The following is a 17,907-nucleotide window of genomic DNA, read 5'->3' on the forward strand; positions in this document are numbered from 1 at the left end:
TTAGTCCTGATATAAATAAGACATTAGTAAGCCTACAATGATTGATGCCAAACTTCAAATAGATGTCACTGATACCTTTGATTTCATGGGTGGTATCATCTCTAAGAGTGACTATACCATGATGAGGTTTCAATATGAGAAACCACTCCTTCTATCTAGTCATTTTCTTTGTAGCACTAGTCTACATACCTTATTGAGGTTGATTGTGAACCATCTTTTGAAGTGTAGGTTGATAGCACACATTCCTCATCTGGAGAATATTTTGCTTCAAAAAAATTTCTTTATTATTTTTGCTTGTTCTTCTACTCCCATTTTAGTTTGTCACTTTGGAAATGGCTTCTTTTCATGTGATTTGTTGGATGATCCTTTGTTGAAGGAGTTGTACAAATATTTTTTCGCATCATGTCTAACTCCTTCACATATTGGACATTTCTTTTGAGATCTGGATGAGTTACTAGATTTGTTGGCAATTGATACTCATTTGGTTAGTTTCAATATGTTTTCATTGAGGGAAACATGTTTTGGCTTCATATTATGGTTTATTTGTGTACCAATAGACACTTCACTGGCATTGGCACTGACACTGGCAAATTGGAAGGAATTCTTTGATTACCGACACTGCAAGCTGACATGATTTCATCAGGTTATAATTATTGGCAACCAACATCATTTGGGAGATCCAGCATCGACAACTATTTTTGATATTCATGTGTTTATGTTATTGAGCCAACATGTATATTAATATTGTAATTATCTTTGTAAGCCGAAATAAGGCATGATGGATTTTAAAGGGGTATATAGGTTAGTTAATTAGATCATTTTGTATATAGGCAAGGATATGGATATGTAAGGTTATGGAATGTAATGGAGGTGAAAAATATATAAGAGAGATCATGTATGTGAGGCTATTTATGTAAGAGGGTATTCCGGTAAGGTTTTAGGGTGAATTCGAAATACATGGATATGAGTTTGGAGAAGCAACTTGAGGTAGCACTTCAATATTATGATGCTAAAAGGATAAAGAACTTTAAGTTACAAGATGAATTGAATTCTACTCAGGAATTCATTCTTGTCCTATAGGAGAGACTGTCATTTGTTCAAGCCAGAAGGAAGGAACTTTTGTAGAATAAGGATAATGAGGAGAAAGATGCCCTTAATGAGAGATGTTAGAAGCTGAGTCAGGAGAACACGGTTATGAGGAATGAAATGTAAGATACAACTATGAGGATGTCTAAAGAGATTGAGGACCGGAAGAAAAGGGAAGAAAATCTTGTTGTATCTCTGAAACATAAATTTGAAGAATGTGGAAGGTTGGTTCATGAAAATGATATGCTAAGAACTGATTTAGTACAAGCCCAGAGTAATGAACAAGAACTTGAGAGATAAATGTTGGCAATTGACACTCATTGGATTCATATATTGTCATTGATGGCAACAAGATTCTATAGAAGGCATATACCGACAGATACCGGCATTTGGAGGCATACTTCGACACTGGCACCAGCATCCTGCACTTTAGTGGAGCTGACATCAGTCTGGATCTGAAAGGTTTTATTTGTAAAATCATTTTGTAATCATTGTATATGGCCGACATTGAATATCTTTTGTATTGTTTGCTGACATAAGGCATATTGTTTGTACAGGGTATATAAGTCTGTTAGGTCATGTTGTGAGATATATAGAGATAGGAAAAGGTAGTAGAACTGTGTAATGCGAAGGATATGTATGTAGGTCATTTGTATGCAAATGTAATATCATGTTATGATCAGTAGATGGATTTTGAAGAATTCTTGGAGGAAAGGAGATACCGATAGAAGGATTCAAGGTTTATGAACCGGTACAAAACAAAGCTTTAATCAGAACTATTTTTGGCATTGTAGATGTATTTTTGTGAGTTCACCATTACTATTTTATCTCAGAAGAAGCTTGTAGTCAGTGAGACTCTTTTGTGTTGAGCAGTGTGCTCTAGGCAGTGTGCCTTCCTGATTTTGCACGCCCCCATGCTATGTAATATCTTTCATATGGCCAGTGAATTGATCTTGTGTGTCACAAATCCCACCATGGTTTTTCCTCTTTGAGGTTTTCCACATACAAATTCATTGTGTTATGGTGTTCATTCATGTGGATGGTTTATTTTCTTCATCTTATATGTTTCTTCATTTACCGGTTTATATGTGTATGTTATAAAAAGTTAAAATCTTGTATTATCGACAAAACATTGATTCACCCCCTCTCTCATTGTTCTTGGATTCATTGTATTCCAACAACAAATAATAATTCTGAGAGATGATCTGACTATTGCAAGTGAGTATAAAGAAAAAATTAATATTAGTTTAGTACATCTAGATGAGTTATTGAAAAGACAAAGGAAGAATGGAGATTCCAGTGGACTTGGATTTGAACAAAGTCAAAGTTTCGGTACTGCAAATGAAGATTAAAACCATAAGCCACTGTTAAGGCAGCTTAATGCTTACAAATTTAATGGTAGATGCTTTGTTTTTAATAAATTTGTTCACATGGCTAGGCAATGTAGAAATAGAGAAAATCAGAACCCTGATTCTACTTCCGGGCAATGATCTAAATGCAATAAGTATGGTGATAAGATAGAAGATTGCAGAATGAATGCTAAATGTTATGCATGTGGAAAATTTGGACATATGGCTAATCAGTGCAGGTCAAGCAATTATATCAGTTTTAGCAAAGCAATTCAAAAGAACAATGTTACATGTTATGCATGCAATAAGGTTGGACATATTGCTAGGTTCTGTAAAGCACAAATCTACTGGTTGGTAATGATGGATTGGATAAGAAAGGGAAAGAGAAGGTTAATGAAATTTGACAAGATCATACCCAGAGATGGGTTAGGAAGTCAAAAGAACAATTAGTAGATGGAAATACTCTGGTTACTCAACTGATAGAGGAGGTTGCTCCTGCACCAGCATGAAACTCATCTGGTAACTAAGGAATATGCCTTATGGGTTGGAAAAGCTCATTAAGATAGTGCATATGCCCTAGGAAGAGGTTCTCAAAGATGTTCTAGACATTGGAGATGCTTATCTGGCATGGAAATGTTTAATTGAGATCTGGTATCTTTCACCGAAAGTCATTCATATCAATGACGGATTAAGGTTTCTTGGAGGTTAAAAGGATGAGTTCACTTCATTTCTGATCACTTTGCATTCAGAGTTATTAAGAGAAATTCAAAGAAAGTCTAAGGTGATTCACTACGATCGATATCTTCGTGAGCGATTTCACCACGATCACAAGAGTTCTTTAGGGTTTTTCATGGGTAGCTATTCATAGGTATTTATCTTTCATCATGGAAGTGGGATCATCATTTGTACCTATGTTATTGCAAATCCTACTGGTGTTAAGGTCAAGGACCATCCTAGGCCTATTTTCAAGCGATATCTGTATATTTCTACCTTGGACAATTCGGTCGGCGCATTTTCTTGTGTCCCGAAATGAGCCGTGAATGTTGAAGATGTCAAACATTACATTCACTGTCATATTGAGGCTTTAGGAACAAGTGATATTAAGAGCATGCACATGAGTGAGTTAATGGGAGATTCTGGAAAGATTAAGCCCGAGTACCTGCATATTGAGGATCTAGGATTTATCGGCATTCTTGATATTCCATAATTTAAAGATGAGATTGTTAGATATGTTTTGAGAAGAGTGCATAGAGAATTTATCTGGTTAGATAGACCATGTAAGATTTTGAAGGAGGCTATCAGGGCCATCACCAGTTTATCACAGGCTAGACAACATCTCGAGAAGAAGGTTTCTAATGATCAAGTCAACAAGATCACTGACACAACATCGAACAAGTGATCAATGAGGATTAGTACTATCACTGACAAAGATATCAGATTTGAAAGAATGGTCATTGGGTACAAGGTAACTCAATCAAACCAATTGAATTTTGTTTCTAGCTCCTACATTTATGCAGCTCATAAAATGATGAGGGAAAATGAGAAGTTAGATCTATGTGGTTGGATGTTGGATGAATTGTTGATTAACCTAGGAAAGATCAAAGAAGAGAAGAAAGGAACATTCTAGTATGGAAACCTAATTTTCTATTTTATGTTGTTTTTCATTAATGAGACTCCTGATTTTGGGAAGAGACAATGGCCATTGGATATCCTAGTAGGGAGGGAACTAAAACAATCAATTGCTACATTGGGTAGTCAGATAGAAGACAAAGTGTGGGGTTACTTTAAAGTATTTCAGAAGGATATGAAATCTAGGGAGAGGATTCCAAAGAACATTGTTCAGAAGTACTCAACCGAGATATGCTTTATGGTTAAGAAAGATGAAAATTTGATGGAAGCTATAAAGCCCTAGAAGATTTGGATTAAGGAAATGGGTTATGAAGTTGATGCTCAGATTCTAGATGCTTCTGCACAATTGCTAATTGATGCACCTATTGATGAAACTGTAAAAGCCTTTGGTATTGCTAAGAAGAAAAAGAAAGAGGTTGAAACTAAGTTCAAGTAGAAGAAGAGGGAGAAGAAGCAGGGCAAGGGAAGCAAGTTTTTCGAGTAGGTTTCACAACACATCAAAGCATTAATTGATGTTATTCCGAAGGAAAAGGAAAGAGTCAGAAATATTCATTGAGCCAATTGTAGCAGAATCTGGATTCGATGATGACACACCCTTAGCATTCAAGAGGCTATTAAGGAAAAAAACTAAAGAAACTAAGGTAGAAGCAAAGAAGAAACTAGTTAGGAAAGTTACAATCAGGATACCAACACAGAAATGAGCTCCAAAGGAAACACCTTCAGCCCCATCTGGTATTGGAAGAAGAAAGAAGGATGACACCGATCTTGGACTTGTATCTAATAATGTAACTATTATTCCACCAAAGACTTGTGTAGAATCAGTTGATGAAATAACTAAAGATGGTACGTTGAAGAATGTACAATTTTATTATGAGCATTTGGATGATTTCTAATAGAGAGAAGTTGAGGAATCAATTTTGTTATATTTGGATATTTATAAGAAAGCCTTGCTAGAAATTGAAAACTAAATACCGGCATAGTTATATGACATATTAGATGCTATAATATTATCAGTAATGGAAGAGGACAAACATATAAAGATTCGGGAGTTGTTATCTATTTGTGTTTCTATTACTCCAAAGGAGATGGATAGGACACTTAAGGTTGCAGATAGAAAGATTTTTCATAGAAAACACAGATTAGTAAGTCTTATGTTAGGTAGCGTTAATGAGATAGTCAAGGAGATCCACAAGGAATGGGTTAAATTATTTTTAGAAAACCGTAGTTTTTATACTTCACCGAAACCCAAAACAAATAATACAGATATATCGGTTGAAGGGAAAGGTAAAGGTATTGTCGGTACTTCACCCTCAATTTTAAAAAAATTAAGATATTGGATATAGAGCCCCTGTTTGAGACTAATATATAGGCAAATGTTGAGATACCGGCAGAATCAGAGAGTGAAAAGGTTGCAAGTGTATATGTTACTAATGTTGAGGACAACAGTCCTCCGAATCAGAATGTACAAGATGAGGACACAATTCCTAAGGAGGAACTAGTAGTAACTAAGACTGCACCAAGTGGTGAAGCCACTAGTGAAAGTGAGGAAGCTATAAAAGTTAAGCCATCAGAGGAGAAGAGAGGGGAATCTAGCAGGGAATCGGTAGTAAATCCATCAATGTTGTCAATTGACACCTCATAGGTTCAAAACAAAATCATAACTAAGATGAGTTCTACTGAACTCATGATGATGAATGCACAAAAAATGATGGAGGGATCTATGGACAAAGGTGTTATTGATCAGTCTATCACTATTTTGCATAGACTTGTCCTGGAGTGCAAATTTGACAATGAAGCAAGCCCATCTGGCAACCTTAAGATAATCATAGAGCATATTTCAAAGGACTTTTAGTCTTTATAGCAAATATCAAACCGATAGGCACTGGAGAGGTTTACATATGCAAAGAGAGCTATATTTGATCAAATGATTGAATCAGAGAGGAAGGTGATTAATGATAAGTTGAAGTTGATAGATAGTTATTCAAGGCAGTGTACTAATATTTATAGGGTATGTGGTAACACAGGTTTACTTACAGCTTATTTTGATAAAAGGATTAAGGATATTCAGGAGGAGATTGTTGGTATAGTCGATTCTTTTGATGGTTCACACTCATTGACTACATCTATAGATGGTCAGATTTTGGTTTTGGAAGCCCAAGTTTTAGCTCTTGAGATGGAAAAAGATAAAATCATAAGGAGAGCAAGAGCTCTTAGAGGATTGGTGAGTCCCCCGTTGGATTCATTAATTGTACATAAGGAGTGTACAGATATGGTTGGTAAGCCCACACCAGCAGAACTTAATGAGAAAGAGTCATATTCCCATATGCTAAATGGAATTGTATCTATTTCCTACTCCTTCAAATCAGGTTGGGATACTTATCTAGAGCTTTTGGAGAATGCCTATGTAGAAAATTTCAAATATATTCAGCTCCAGTAAGGTATTTTGGGAAATTCATTGTATAGTTTTTTATTCTTCGTCCCAAATTTTGGTATTTTATTGGTATTTTTGGCATTGATGTCAAGGGGGGAGTATAGGTGAACAATATTCGGGAGATATGGAGTATTTTGTTCACATGGATATTCAGCTCAGGGGGAGCAGGCTCAGGATGAAGCCGATAGATGGAAACCATGATCATTTTTCACATGAGTGTTTCCATCAATGCCAAAGGGGGAGATTGTTGGAAATTGATACTCATTTGGTTGGTTTCAATATGTTGCCATATGTTGCCATTGATGGAAACATGTTTCGTCTTTATATTATGGTTTAGTTGTATACCGACAGACACTTCACTGACACCGACACTAGCAGGTTGGAAGGAATTCTTTGGTTACCGACATTGCAGGCTGACATGACTTCATTAGGTTATAAGTATTGGATGTCGACATCATTTGGGCGATCCAGCATCGGCAATTATTTTTGATATTCATGTGTTTATGTTATTGAGCCGACATGTATATTCATATTGTAATTATCTTTGTAAGCTGACATAAGGCATGATGGATTGTAAAGGGGTATATAGGTCAGTTGATTAGATCATTTTGTATATAGGCAAGGATATGAATATGTAAGGTTATGGAATGTAATGGAGATGTGAAATATATAAGAGAGATCATGTATGTAAGGATATTTATGTAAGAGGGTATTCTAGTAACGGAATAGGATTTTGGACCAGAATAGACAAAACTTAACCGGAAATGTATTCAGGCATAGAAGATGCTATCATTGCAATTCAATAATTTCTTTGGATTGTAGTTTGGATTTGTATGTAGTCAGTGAGGCTCCTATTGTGATTGAGTAGTGTGCTCTAGGATGTAAGCCTTCCTACAAATGCAGGCCCCTATATTTTGTAATATCTCTTCATATGGCCAATGGATTGATATTGTGGGTCACAAATCCCACCATGGTTTTTCCTCTTTGAGGTTTTTGACGTATAATTCTTTGTGTTATGGTATTCATTTGTGTGATTGGCTTATTGGTTGCTTTACTTCTTTCAATTCTATATGTACCGGTATACCGGTTGGTGAATGCATGTTTTAATAAGGTTAAAATTGATCATTTTGGTAGAACACTAATTCACCCCCCCTCTCAGTGTTCTTGGATTCCAACTAGACTTGGGAGGCCCACTAGAATACTTCATAGGCTTCTTACCTTTATATTATGTGGTCATTGCTTGATCATCTTGATCATGTTCTTGGCTTACCGACTCTTCTTTTTGGAGAAGATTCACCAACTTCTCAAAAGTAGGTGTTGTCTCAATGACATTCAAAGTCATTACAAAGACTTTATATCTAGGAGAGAGTGCCCATAGAACAATAGGCACCATAAATGCATCCTTTGTCTTTTCTACTAATGCTTGTAAAGAAGCTCTCAACTCTACAATCCTTTTGAGAAAGGATTCCAACTGTTCTCCATTTTTCATCTTTAGTTTGTATAGCTAACTTTGCAAATTCAGGATCTGATTCTGATTCTTTGCCTCATACACCGTCTCAAGCTTGTCCCACACATCTTTGGTAGTGGACGAGTCACAGATAAAGGGTTGGACATCATTAGACACACTAGACAAAATAATCAATTTCTCCTTTTTGTCAGCTTGATCAATTTTCTTCTGCTCATCAACGTCTATTTTATGGCATGATGTGGTTCCACTGACCACATCCCAAACTTCTTCAAACTCAAGTTGAGTTTTGAGTTTGGTTTTCCACACAGAATAGTTATTCCCACGTAGTAACTGGGAATCTAGGAGAAGAAATTTTGGAGAAATCCTTGCCATTGTATTAGAGAAGGAACAAAATAAGCACCCCCTTGAAAGAGCTTAATTTGTCTCAAAACATAGGCTTCCAATTTTTTGTATTTTTGTATTTATTTAGAAACCCCCCTTGATGTGAATCATAAATTCACACTAACGATAGTGCAATCTAATGATCTCCTTATAGTGACATATCTCATTATAAGAGTCATACACTTTAAAAATAAAATAAAATGAATAAAAAATAAGATATCATGAGTAGCTAACATAGGAAGTCTGCAAAGCTTGAAAAACAGAACAATGGCTTAATTATTCACGGGGCAATGTAAAGATCCTGATCAAAATAATGTGCAAAAGGTATCGACCAATCAAATGACGAAGATTGCATATTAAGGAGTAGTTTGTCAATCCACACTCACGCCTCTCTGTTCATTAGCAATAAATCGGACCAAAGATTGCACACCAAATAGGAGACTATGTGCAACCAAAACTTTCAAATAGAACTCCACGTGGATAGAGCCACGAGCTTCGAAACTGAAAAAGAATACATATCCTTACACAAATGATATATCGCTTCTCATGATGCCTTGAAAGCACATGGACAGTTGATGTGCCTTGACCAAATGCTAATCGATGCCGGCACAGGACTCACCAAATATTTATAAACAAACACAGATTATAAATTGCAATGGAAAGTCAAATACGTTTGTGACTCCAACTTTAAATGGAGCATACAACACTCTGAACTATGGCTGGTCAAGAGTATTGGTCTACCATAGTACCATGCTCAAATGTCTAGAGCCAAGGAACTAACACGAACCAGAGTTAAAAAGAAGTGTGCCAGCTGAAAACGAGTCTTGACTTATGAAAAATGACTTTTCCCAAATTCAATGTTGGCCCAAACAAAGAACACTGCGCAGAATAGATTAAAGACAAGACCGGTAAGTGATCAAAGCCATTGGAAGACAAACAATTCTTGCCGACTTTGCATCACACAGTGTTGAGATATCAAGAGGTAACTGAGTTGTTAACTCCTATCGAGGTGGCTGAACCGGAGGTATCTCTAACTCACATAATAGGCACAGAATCCATATTGCTCTAATACCACATCAGAGAATATCGGTCATTGAATTTCAATTACATAGAACAATGTTTATATAGCTATAAATTAGCTATAAATGAGGAACTCACGGGTTCCATATGAAAATAATTGATAAACAAATAATGCCTAATATAAACTAACAACCTCTAATAAATTACTAAATTATAAACAAATAAACATATCAAACAAACCACACCTAAGGTAATGAAGGAATACCCAACAATCGGCTTCTAGGTACTTCACAATTTTAATGATCTTTTCATCATTGCAACGATCCATTAAATTGACATCAATATATAGTATCTCCTACATGGGGATTTATTTGTTAAGTAATATCCATTGGACGAGGGTTTTCTTGAGTCATCTCTTTAGTATTATTTTGTAATTTGACATTTTTCCAGAGTATAATTCAATAAATAAACACTCGGCAAATTCACAATTATGATTACACGAGGAAGATTATCATAAACTCTTAAGAACTCAGCTAAGGAATCATCTCTGGAAAGGTGTCATGTGAAGGTGAACTAGAATCAGATTCAATAAGGTGAGGATTAACTAGATGCAGAGATTTAGAAGAAAATATAACATTCACATTAAGAGATGGTCTGCAGGATGGTTTGGTGGGCTTTATAGGATTATATCCAAGTCCAAGTGATGTCTCATCTATGTGGTTTTCTAATGAAACTCTAATCCTTTGTTCATTTGTGCCACAACCATTGCCATTATGTCCACTCTTAACGAAAATATGGAAAGCAAGACCATAGAGAGTTGCCATATCGAAAAGAGATGGCAGCACCTCATACATCTCAGTGTCATTCGTAGACGAACTAGAATAAGTATTTGAATAATTGTTTGAGGTATTGTTATCATGGGCATTAGTTTCATTTAAATATAATAACAATCTTCTATCCTCGTATCCTTTAATGCATTTGAATCACATGGTGTATCGAGCACAAATGTATTTGAATTCCACGGTAAGCATGATTGTAGTTGAATCGGTGGGTTCGATGTGGTGACTATGTTCGAAGTTCATCATTGTGTTCCTCGACAAGTCAAATCTTCTTTCGGTATGATAACTAATTTCCAGAAGATATCTCTATCTACTAGTTGAAGAGTTGGGTTTGGTGTAACTTTTGTCTTTGTCCCGGAAATGAGTTTTTCGGTGTAACCTTGGTAATCTGGGAGGTGACTTAAGGATCTTGGCAAAGTGATTTGTCATTGCGATAATCAGTCTTTTTCATTGTGACATTAGAAGGTCTTGGTGATGTTTGAGGTTTCAGTGAGATAATCGGGTTCAGTGAGATACTTTAGGATGGTAGCCGAAGTTCTTATCTACACCGAAAAAGTCATATTGGTATGACACTTGTTAAGTCTTGACGGCAAAGGATATTTCGGTGTAACTTTTGAATGGTCTTAACGACATGAAAAATTTCGGTATGGCATTGGTGAGTCTGACTGACAACATGAATTTCAGTAAGAGGATTGGTTTTTGGTAGGACATTCAAAGAAGAAAGCCGAAGTCATGCCCTATGCCAAAAAAGCTAATATCGGTAAGACAAAAAATTGTCGTGGTGACACACTATGAATTTCGGTGAGACATTAGGGTTCAATAAGAGATCTCTAAGTCACTATCGAAGATAAGACTCTTGTTGATAATCCATTAGATAAGGGTGGGACCATGATGGACCTGTTTTTATTTTTCGAGTTGTCAGTTGTTGATAGCTCCATGCCGGAGTTGTCTTAAGGAGATTTTATGTAGATTACATTTCATGTTTTTGACAACTAAGAGGTTGGACAGTTGGATTATGAGGAAACTGATTTGAACCGGTTTGCAGAACATAGATATAACCTTCGGAAGAAATAGTTGTGGATTTTTTAAGTTGGAGTGAATTGATAATTATGTTGTATTAAATCTATGTGAGGGTGCATGGGGAATGTAGAGGATATGAACACATAGTGAGTAAAGAAGAACATAGTGTGTAGAGAATGTGAGCAGATTGAAGTGTGTGAATGGCAAGGATATATCATGATAGTATGATGAAGAGAGATATGTGTTTAGAATACTGTCATGTTACTAAAGTTTGTGATAGATTTACATCTGCAAATTTGAATATCTTGTATCTGTTGTAAGGAAGAGTGCAAAATGTACATCTTATTTATTGTCATAGTTTTATGCATGATGATCAATAATGATAATAAGAGTCATAGTGATTGGTTGTCTTCATGTAAACACAAATGTACAATAGGCTGTATATACAAGGGTGTATTGGCACATTTGCCATTATTATTGCAGATTTGAATGAGAGTGCAGGGTGTAAAGTTTTGAATGACAGATTGTGAAGGTAAGGTTTGTGAAATAGAGACAAGATCTTTGTGACAATATGTATCAGATGCTTTGAATGGAAACAGAGTAACCCTCTGAACTAGTTTTTGTAAGGGGTATATGCTCCTTGGAATGGGTGTTCCTAAATCTGTAAGGGGTTGGTTCTCTTAGAGTTGGTGCTCTGAATTCAGTCAGTGAGACACATTGTATTTTCCACTAAGGCTATTATAATTGGCCAGCCAATGAGACATATTTTACTAAGACAATGAGGCACTTTGCGAGTGGTTTTTATTCCCCTTCAGGGTTTTCCACTCATGAAATTATTGTGTCATGAATTTTCTATGAGTACTATGTTTTATAAGTTGATCATACTTGTGGATACTAATAAAATTATATTTTTCAGTTTATATGCAGTTTCTATTCAGTCCTAAAAAGTTAAATTGAAATTTTAATTTGACTAGGAACACTGATTCACCCCACTTCTCAGTGTTCTCTTACTCCAATAGTAATATGTAATGTGACTTATGTAATGTTAATTATGAATAAGTGGATATTAGTGTTGTTAGTTTAGGATTATTTAATGGATTCATTGTGTTAGAGATTTTTAATGGAATTTATATGATTTCTTTTCTATGACGATTATGGTGAAACAAGTAATAGTGTTAGTAGGGAAAAATTTAGTAGGGAACGAAAAATTAGTTATGGATCATTGTTGTTGTATATGACCTTCATAATGTTGTAATTCAGTAATGATGTTATGATACCCAAGGGAAATTGAAAGATTGGATGAATGTTATGAAGTTAAGAATGTAAAGGATGCATATATGTTTAACTATTTATATGATTAGTCCACTTGTGTACTTTAGTTTCACATGTTCATGTTCAACTTGTTTAAGAAATTCATAAGGAGTAATGAGTTAATGAAGTTTGGTGTGTTTTTGCAATTTCTTGAGGGTTGAGATTATGTTCATAGAATCCCCCTCTATAATTAAGTTTTGAATGCCAAGGGTGTCTACCATACATAGACCATAAATTAATGTTGTGGCTCAAGAAAAGAAAAATCTTAAAACAATAAAAAAAATTAAAAAAATAAAGAGACATTTTTTATTAAATGATTTAATTATAGTTTGGCATCTAGAATAATCTGATTGAAATATTAACATGTTTTTTCATATGCATAGATTACAAATATCTCCATAACTAACAATGAGTAATAAAAAACACAATTTGACAAGTTAATATTAAGATAATGATCACTAATATAAAATAACAAATTTATGGAACTTCTAAATTTAATTAAAAATCTAATAACATCTATAAATTTTCAGATATAATTTTAACATTTTGAAAGCTACTTATACTTTAAAATGATTTAAATATAAATTTATTTGAATATTAAAAATAAAAAATAATTATATGTAAATTGATTAGTCAAAAACTAACATATTGTCAAGATTTTCCAATATTAACTACTTTCTGTTAAATTTTTTATGAATAGACATTCCAATAAATAAATAGTAACATTATACTATTCACAAACCAAAAAAAGGTGAGAGGAAAAGATCACTCCCCAGAATCACAGGGCCAGCCTGGAAACAACAAAATCACTTACGATGCCATAAACATAAAAAAAACAAAAAACTTAAGTGACTAAAACAGTAGCAATGCAAGGAGGCGGAGGGTCCAAACCATCATTTTTACCCCATACGTCAGCAGATTCACGAGGGGCCATCCTCATCAGCCTCACCATCACCTTCATTATCTTTCTGTGAAGGAGAGATCGCCAGAGAAAATATGTAAATAACACTTGTGATCACGGACATATTTATTGTTATATTCAATTAATAAGTATATACGGAATAAATATTGATGAGAAGATTTGTATTCTAGTAGGTCTGAAGGCACCAGCAAGCCAATCTACAAATGAATTATAAAACCATATATAAATATTAATCTACAGCAGAATTCGAATACTATAACGAACAAAAAAGCAAGACGGGCCGTGAGCAATTAAACAGCAGGAATACTTATATGCCCTTCGCCGTGTAACTAACAAACTGCAGATATATCCTTTTAAGAGATGCGCTTCACGATGTAAGCAGTAAGTTGCAGATATATCTACATATAATATATCGGTAGTTTGTTGCTTACATGGTGAAGTGCATATATTAAAATGATATATGTTGTCCCCAAAGGTAATGTATCACTTCAGATTTATATATATGCTTTCCTAACATAATGTTTTCTGTGAGAAAAAGATATATGATGTCCAAAGGCAATGTATCACTCCAGAATTATATAGCTCTCACACCAAATACTCTCCTCCTCCCTAGTTTGTTCCGCACCCTCCCTAGTTTGTTCCACGCAATTGAGTATATTTATTGATATATTCAATTAATATTCTTTATTCCATTTTTATCTTCTTTCTCATCGATGTTCTCATGGCGGTTGGAGGATTCTTAGAATGCTCCTATTTTAATATATGTGACCTATTGTTTGATTGTGTGGAGTCCAACCGTTTTCATATTCCCATTCCCTGTTCTTTATAAATTAAAATTATAGTGAGGTTAAGGATTTTTAAAAAAAAAATTGTGTTATTGCTCTTAACATATATGAATAAAAAATATCCATTTATTTTTTTTTTAAAGATATAGTCAAATTGATGAACCAATTAAGTTTTATTGTCCCATTGGGATTGACATTTTATATTTCAATTGAATTTAGTATAGATTACTTTACCTTGTTCTGTTTTTTTTCCTTTTCTATGTTTTTCAATTATAATAATTTCATTTACGTAGAAATTTAGTTTATAATCTTATTAAAAGGTTTTTTTAAGATATTTAAATAAAATGTTTGTAATTTTTTTTGGTTTTAGAAATTTTTGACAATATTAGATTTTATTTGTCACTAATGAAATAAATTATGTCATATGTATATATACACACACACATACACATATATATACACACATATAAAAATATGTGTGTGTGTGTGTGTGTGAGAGAGAGAGAGAGAGAGAGAGAGAGAGAGATAATTTATTTGATTAGTGACAAATAAAATCTAATATTGACAAATAAATTATTGAAATAATTTATATAATATCTTATATAAATTTCCTTCTATGGATTTATGGAAAATCTAATCTATTGATATATGAAAGATTCCTTCAAAGAAAAATAAAAGATGTCCCTTAAATTTTGCATTATACTAATTTAAAATATTTAAATATAAAACAAATTTAATCAATTTATCTAAGTATTAATTTCATGTTTTCTATAAATAAACGTAGCAGTAAAATGCAACATAATGTAAAATGGTTTATATTTTTTTTTTCTTTCAAAATATTCTTAGGAACAAACTTATTGTTCTACTATTTTAACCAATCATAAAAATAAATTGATGAAATTAATAAATGTGTGTATTTCAAATATTTTAATTTCATTTTAAAGTGGACAGATATGTACACACTTCAAATACTTCCTATTATCTATAATATGCAATAGGTATTGAATCTGTAATTATTATAAATAACTACAAAAATTTGTTTGATTTTCAAAATATGATGTGATCATAAAATAAATTCGGTATTTGAATTTTTAAAATATTAGGTAGCCTCTACATAAGAATGTTTCTATAAATGTAATATATGGTTGTTTTTCATTAGCATAATTTATTGGGTCAATCCCTTAATTGATTAAAAAAATTACTATTATTCATGTTTTCCTTTCTAGAGTATCTTGTAGCTTAACTTCGATTATCACTTGTACTATTACATAGGCTTGAGATTTGTTAGATACATTTAGTGTAAGTTATTTATCTCAAATTTATATATAAGAACAAAATATACATATATTCAACCATATCAATTAGGAAGTTTAATCTTTGTAACTTTAGTTTAATTTAAATCTCTTAAAATAATGGATTCAAGTAATATAAAAATATTTAATTCTTATAACAAGAACCTCATAAGATACACTTGTCTAACATAGGAGTATAGATCCATGGATAAAACTCCTATAATATTTCTAGGATGATTGAAATGAAAGGATTGAAGCACAATTGGCAGAACATTATGAAAATTTAAACATATATGAAGAGTTATAACTAATTAGTCACTTACTTTTCGATAAAGTTTATTTTAGTTGATACATAAAAGAAGAAGATTTCTTTTTGAGATGATCAATGAAATATCCTTCATTTCCATTGTTGAAATTATGCAATTTCATAGAATTTGATAGGGTATTCATATCATCATTCTTATGATTACCTCCTAAGTGCATCCCAATTTAGGGATAATATTATATTGAATAGTAATTCTAATTATGGGGGTATCTTGACCTTGCTAATCGATACATTGAATAAATGTTGCAGCAATCTCATGTTTTATAGAATATTACATAACATAATACTAATTTCACTAATAGAAAAATATTATCACCCTTAATGATATTTACTATTTTATAACAAGAAAGTATAAACTATTAGAAAAAAAACAGCAAACTAAGAGGGGGGGTGAATTAGTTTCCCACAAACTCATCACAACTTAAACTTAAATTTTGATCTGATTATTAGCAATGAAAATATAAACCAACACTACATGAATAACACACATAACACCAAGATTTTTGACGTGGAAAACCCAGTTAAGGGAAAAACCATGGTGGGAACCTACCCACAATGAGATAATATCCTGTTAGGAGTAAATGTAAATATTACAATGGGGAATGCACATGCATTCAAGCACACTACCTAGAGCTCACTGGTCAAATACAACAAGGGCTACAACCATGAGGAAGACTCACTGTCTTACAAAAATCAGACAATAATCCAGATTACATGAACTATGAAAATAACATCTCCATATGCTTGGTTATAGTTCTAGTCAAGAATAGATAGTCAAACTCTTCTCTTTCCACTTTTTCACACCCTTTTGCACTTGTCCTCTACTACTGAAAGATCAAATCATTATTCACTCTCATAGATACATCTCACAAATGAATATTACATATATCTATACAAATCATCAACCTATATTTCAAGGTCGGCTAAACCCTTAACACAAATTATAAAATAATAATCTCACACGCTACAATAATACATGTAGACCAAAAAAATATCGGCTGACATATTTTGGACCCAAACCAACACCGCAAATATGCAACACCTTCAACAATTATGCCTCAATCATCTACAACACACTACAATAATCATGAATGTTGAATAACATGAAGAACACCACTGGATCAAGAAAATGATCAATAATGCGCACAACGATCAATGCAGATAGACAAAATAGATAGAGAACGATCTAGAAACATCCACAAGCAACGTGAATAGCATAAAAAACAACCACAACATTACGACTTACTAAAATCTTCATCAACGATATACTGAACATCAAAAATACATGTTGAACTAAATGTCAAACTGAAAGATTTAGTTGCAGACTTCCAAATCATGAATCATGTGACTTGATGACACATATGAACATCCCAAACACTCTGCCAAATATAAAAACCATGATATAGCAATTTTGGAGCACTACAGAGCACAAACCAAAATATCGAATAACACGAACAACTAAATATCAACCACAATACCAGATCTCATAACTCAATCAAATCATCATTTGGATCTCTAAAACTTTTCTCGAATCAACTAGAGATAAGTATCTATAAACCCATTAAACCACAATAGCTCAACTGTAACACACTGCCCAAACCAACTTATCCTTTTGACTACAACACCAGGATAACAAAAGAATATGTTGCCATCAATGACAAAACAAGAGATTTTCAATTTTTATAAAGACAAGGTTGACTTTTGTAAGGACATGGTGTTAAATAATGCCTTTCATATTAATATTTTTAAGGCAAAGAAACTAAGATTTGCTTAATGTTTCAAATATATACATAAAATGTGGATCATATGTTTTCTATAATATAAATTATATGTAATAATTCTAAGGATAATAAAGTAATTTTGAATTAAATATGATATAAGATATTTAAAAATAAACATTAAATATCAATTAATTATTAAATATATATCAATTATTATTGTGTTCTATGTGAATATGTCAATGAAAACATAAGTTTCACATGCTTTCTAGTATAACTTATAAAAGAGAATATTGTAGCTTAACTTTTTCTGATACCATGTTAGCAAGTA

The 17,907-nt window shown here is 33.2% G+C and overlaps 1 protein-coding gene across 1 annotated transcript in view; it reads left to right on the plus strand.

Moving 5' to 3' along the window:
- LOC131034457 (MYB-like transcription factor EOBII) overlaps positions 1-13,785 on the plus strand; it is a 57,088-nt gene extending 43,303 nt beyond the window's left edge. Inside the window, exon 6 of the mRNA XM_057965952.2 lies at positions 13,697-13,785. Coding sequence (XP_057821935.2) covers positions 13,697-13,785 — 89 coding nt within the window. The remainder of the gene's footprint in view (positions 1-13,696) is intronic.
- Positions 13,786-17,907: the final 4,122 nt, after the last annotated feature.

The sequence above is a fragment of the Cryptomeria japonica genome, chromosome 9 (genome assembly GCF_030272615.1).
Source record: "Cryptomeria japonica chromosome 9, Sugi_1.0, whole genome shotgun sequence".
Classification (NCBI taxonomy): Eukaryota; Viridiplantae; Streptophyta; class Pinopsida; order Cupressales; family Cupressaceae; genus Cryptomeria; species Cryptomeria japonica.